Genomic DNA, 5,217 nt, shown 5'->3' on the forward strand with positions numbered 1-5,217 from the left:
CGAGTGGCTCCTGTGGCCACTTTCTGTTCCCACCAACACTCCTCCAGCTGAAGGGACTAGGGCTTCCCTTGCCTGCCTTCGATCCCAGCAAGCTAGAAAGGTCCCAACAGGGCACCCAGGTCTCCCCCATCTAACATCTGCAGAGACAACCTGCATGGACACAGGCTGCTGCCCTCCTGCCCTCAGCCGAGCCACACACAGGCTGGTTCGGTGTCACCATGTGCCCCAGGGGACCCCCAAGCCCGGCCACGCCACAGTCACCTTGGCTGGCAGACCAGGGGATAAAACTGGGAAGTCACTGCAGGGCCCCCCATGCCCCATCCCCACGCAGGGCTGGTGACAGGCTGCAGCACACGTGCCAGCAGTGGGTAACGACACCAGCAGCGTGCCAGAGCATCGTGCACATCACCTTCCCAACAGCCAGGCCGCCGACCACCGAGAGGATGACCCCGCAGACTTTGATCACCAGGGTCTGCAAAACAGAGACAACAGGCACAGCACATCACACGGGTGACACGAGGGACACAAGCTCGGCAGCCACGCGGGACACAGACCCAGCCAGCCACAGGAGCCAGCAGCCCTGGGAACTTGTGATTCTCAGCCCTGTGTTGTGGCAACGGGGTTGGCCAACTTTCTTCTTGGCCAGAGCAAAAATTACCCCAAGCTGCTCTTCCCAGCACCAGCTGCTGATCCCAGGGCAAGAGGTTTAACTGCCCAACCCCGTGGGGAACAGCTAAGGAGATGGGAAGCACAGGCAGGGACCACCCCATGGGGACACAACGCGCCCAGGACAGCCTGGCAGAGGGGGCCCCATCGTGGGCAGAAGGCAGATATCCCCCCATCTCCCACTTCTTACCTTGAGGCGGACAACGTGCGGGATCTTCACGCCATTGAGATAGCATTTGATCTGGGGAATGCCGCTGCCGGCTGCGACGGGCTGTGGGGAGCAGGGAGAGTGTGAGTGGCTGCCACATACAGGATGGGGACACGCTGGCCACCTTGCCTTTTTCTCTCAGCACAGGGTACAACCAAGCACACCCTTGGGGAGGCTCAGAGACGAGGCCAAAGCCTATCCACAGGCTCTGGAGGTGGGCTTGAGGGAGGCACCCACTGCCCCTAAGGGCAAACGTGCCAGGGAGAAGGAGCTGGCTGGGTTTTTGGGGACATCAGTGTGTCCCCAACATGTGCATGGTGGGAGTCCCAGTGCTGCAGAAGGCTCACACTTGGTGGCCAAGGAGAGCAAGGGCAAAGCCACAAGGAAGACACTGCTGACTCTGAGTGGCCATAGGGAGGGAGCCATCACCCCTTCCCAGCCATAACCTGCCCCAGTCTCTGGCTTGTGCTCCCGAGCGTGTCCCCAGGCACCCAACCAGCCTGCTCTCTGCTAGCAACCACGTACACCCAACACAGAGAGGCCAAGCTGGGGTCAAGGCTTGTGAGAGCTGCTCCTGTGCCCAAGGCTGGAGCACAGCTCTGCCCCAGGCTGCAGGGCTGCCAGCAAAGGGCAGCACGTCCTGTCAGTCTGACAGCCCTGGGGACACTCGACAGCACAGCTGGAGCCAACACCGAGAAACTGGGGCTACCAAAAGCCAATTTGGCAGAAATATATTTGCTATTACATGAATTTGGATGTTTTCTGGAGATATGATCCTGCTACCCCCATGGAAAGACTTGAAGCACTTCCAAACTCTTACCTCTATGAAAGCAACAATCACAGAGCCCACCATCACCACACTGGCATTCAGGGTGGCCCAGAGCAACAGGGAGAAGGACAAGCCCCCTTTCTCCGTGAACTTGTCGATGTCTGGGGAAGCAGCTCAAGGAAAGGCCAGTATCAGTTGGGTACCCTCCCTCCCACCGTGATAACACGTCACTAAAATGCTTCTTGATGCAGCAGATCCTGTGTACTCAGGGCAGCCAGCTCTCCTGCGAGTGGCCTCCTCCATTCAGGCAGTGCCCAGCCACAGCTCAGCCCCGCAGAGCAGCCAGGCACTTGGCAGCACCTCGGGCAGCAGGGTCTGTGCCACCAAACCCAGGCAAGGAAGTGCTACCCTCTCCCCCCAGCACTCCTCTCGTGGCTACTGGGACTGGGGATCCCACAGCTCCCATCTGGCCAGCAGCCACGGCTCCATGGAAGGATACTGCCCTTCACCACCCGGTACTTCAGCCCAGCCAGGTTCTCCACCACAATATCGATGAAGCAGGCGACGAGGCCCGTGAAGATGCCGATCATGGCACAGATAACCCAGCGCTTGATCTCCACCGTCCGGAAAGCCTGAGGGACAAACAGCCATCAGACCCTGCTGCCACCCAGCCAGGCCCCCACCAGCATCAGGGATCTCCAACCCCCCTGGCTACTGTCCCCAGCACAGCCCTAAGCCCGGGCAGCTCTGAGAACAGGTGCCCAGGGAAAACCGAAGCTGGCTGGCCCAGGATTGCAAAGCCTGGCCACTCTTCACTTATTTTAAGCCAGTGCCCCTGCCCCTGTGTGGGATCCCTAACAGCAGGTGGGCTTTTCCAGCTCATCTGCTTCTGTCAGGCCCCTCCTGTCAGGCTTCTTGCTGCAGTACTGACTCCCTGACACCCCATGGCAGATGCTTCACATGGCTCCAGAAGTCCCTCTGCTCAGGGACCTGCCCCGTGCCACCCAGCAATGCCACCATGCACACCTGGGCTAGCTCTCGTTCAAACCGTCCTATGCTGGGTCCTTGCTCCTGAGGTTTTATGGCTCATCACAAGCTGGTCAGTGCCCATAAACCCACCCCAGCTCAAATGCTGCTTTGAGCAGGACCTTCCCTGGGGCAGAGAAGCCCCCCAGCAGCCAGGCAGGAGGGAACAGCTTCCCTGGGCCAGCTCAGCTGCAGGAACAGTGGGCAACCGGGTCATGATGAGACTCACCGCATGGTTTATCCTCCTCTCCTCCTCCAGGAACAGCTGGTTTTCACTGTTGTCATAGTCCAAGCTCTAGTTCAGGAAAGGGAGATACTGTTACCATCCAACGCAGGGGAAGAGACACCCGTGTCAGGGCGGGCTGGCCTCACACCCTCACCCCTGCCCCTCCACACCCCTGTATTTTTTTGCTCCCTCAACCCTGCTCCTTCTCCACTGAAACCCCTCCAGCTGGGCAGCCACAAGCCCTCGCCCCATGTACCTCACCCACTGCATCCCAGAGCACAAGAGCCGAGGGAGGGAGGTGGATGCTTACCTCGTACTTGAGCGAGAGGAGCTTCTCGTTGTGGGGGATCTCGTTGGGATGCGGCCGAGGGAGCTCCGTCTCCTGCAGAACACGACACACAGGTTAGGAGGGCCAGGTCTGAGTCCAGCTCTCCTCTCTAACACATAACTGCTGGTTTAATGCTGGTTTTCATGCTCAGGAAAGGCAAGGAAACCTACAGAGACCCACACCCTAGTGCAAGCTGCCTGGCAGACCAGGATCTGGGATGATTTTACACCAGTTGGTGGGTGTATGGGATTTAAAGCAGCTGGAACAGGCTGTCAGGCACACACCCTCACCCACCACTGCTCCACCCTGCGTAGGACATTTCCACACGGGCAGATGGAGGGTTTGCCCAGCCAGGTACCACACTGCCACGTTGATCTGGTGCTGCCTCTGAGCAGCTCCGTGCTCTGGCAGAGGGCAACCTTTCATCTCATGAGGAAATTCCCTCTGCTGAAAGCAAGGAGCTATTTCAAGCAGACCCACGTTTTTGGGCAGAAACCAAATTCTTTTTCTGAAACATCTCTGACCATACAGGCTGTTCCCAGGCTCCGAATTAGGGCATTTACTGAGGATGCTGGAGGGGCCCCCGGGGCAGCAGCACCCCACACCCTTCCCCGGCCCTATGTTACAGCTACAGCCAAAGCCAGCCCAGCCTGTCCTCCAAGGTGCCTGATTAAGATATTTCATAGAATCATAGAATGGTTTGGGTTGGAAGGGACCTTAAAGCTCATCCAGTTCCAACCCCCCTGCCAGCAGCAGGGACACCTTCCACTAGACCAGGTTGCTCAAAGCCTCATCTAGCCTGGCCTTCAACACTTCCAGGGAGGGGGCATCTACAACTTCCTTGGGCAACCTGTTCCAGTGTCTGACCACACTTACAGTGAAGAACTTCTTCCTAATATCTAATCTAAACCTCCCCTCTTTCAGCTTAAACCCATTTCCCCTTGTTTTGTCATTAACTGCCCTTATGAAAAGTCCCTCCCCAGCCTTCCTGGAGCCCCTTCAGGTACTGGGAGGCCGCTATAAGATCTCCCCGGAGCCTTCTCTTTTTCAGGCTGAACAGCCCCAACTCTTTCAGCCTGTCTTCATAGGAGAGGTGCTCTCCCCATTTATGAATTCTATAAGAAATATTTAGCAAAAGTCTTTTTCTTGTTTGCTCTTCCTACAGCTCCACAGCTGAGGCAGGAGCATCTGGGGATGAAAAGCTTTTCAGGTGTGCATGGGGGAGAATAATTTGAAACCTTAGAGTTTCTGCAGGATGCCTCATCTGCCTAGCTCTGTCCCCAGGGCCAAGATGTCCCCTCCCTCCCCTGCCTTCACACCAAGCTGGGGAGCAGGCAAGAGAAGCAGCTTTAACGAGCTCTCATGGCAACAAGGAAGAAGCGCCTTCCCACTCCACTTGCTTCTGTGTTTGCTCCTGCAGGAAGAAGGTCCCTGCACCGACCACAACGTCCTCATGCCAGCACTGCAGCCCAGGGGAAGCAGCGAGGGTCAAGGCAGAGGAGCAGGCAGCTGCCCACGCCGCAACGGTCACCCAGCCCAGGAGGAAGCACTGGAGCCCTCGTAGGACAAGCAGGGTGTGAGGAGGGGAACAAAAGCAGCTGTTAGTGCTGTTTGTGGAGGAAGGGAAGGGGTCTGTAACGGCGGGTCCCTTTCTGTGCCACTCACCAGCTCATGGATGTCCTCGTTGAGGTCCACATTGCTCAGCTGCCCGATGCGCAAGAAGGAGGAAGGAGTGAGCTGAGGAAAGGAGGGAAAACAGGGTCAATTTCTGAATGTGCTGCAAGTCCAGGCACGAGGAAGGAGCAGGCCCATGGGTGCTTGTGCTCTGCCCCCTTGCCCACCGCCGGAGCCCCCCAAAGCACATCCCCCACACAGGGCTGCTCGGAAGACACACCGAGGAGGTGGGTCCCACCACCCCAGAGGGAGCAGGAGGCAGCAGCAGCCCGTGGGGATTTGGGCAACTGCTCCAACCTGTTGGCTGGCCAAACCAGCTC

The 5,217-nt window shown here is 57.9% G+C and overlaps 1 protein-coding gene across 1 annotated transcript in view; it reads right to left on the bottom strand.

The window, feature by feature from the left end:
* CLCN7 (Cl-/H+ antiporter 7) overlaps positions 1–5,217 on the bottom strand; it is a gene marked incomplete at its 5' end in the record, with an annotated part of 18,182 nt that overhangs the window by 8,227 nt on the left and 4,738 nt on the right. Inside the window, 7 exon segments of the mRNA XM_029086756.1 lie at positions 410–472; positions 857–937; positions 1,695–1,804; positions 2,143–2,275; positions 2,899–2,964; positions 3,206–3,277; positions 4,889–4,960. Coding sequence (XP_028942589.1) covers positions 410–472; positions 857–937; positions 1,695–1,804; positions 2,143–2,275; positions 2,899–2,964; positions 3,206–3,277; positions 4,889–4,960 — 597 coding nt within the window.

Source organism: Antrostomus carolinensis, unplaced genomic scaffold (genome assembly GCF_000700745.2).
Source record: "Antrostomus carolinensis isolate BGI_N321 unplaced genomic scaffold, ASM70074v2 scaffold30909, whole genome shotgun sequence".
NCBI lineage: Eukaryota > Metazoa > Chordata > Aves > Caprimulgiformes > Caprimulgidae > Antrostomus > Antrostomus carolinensis.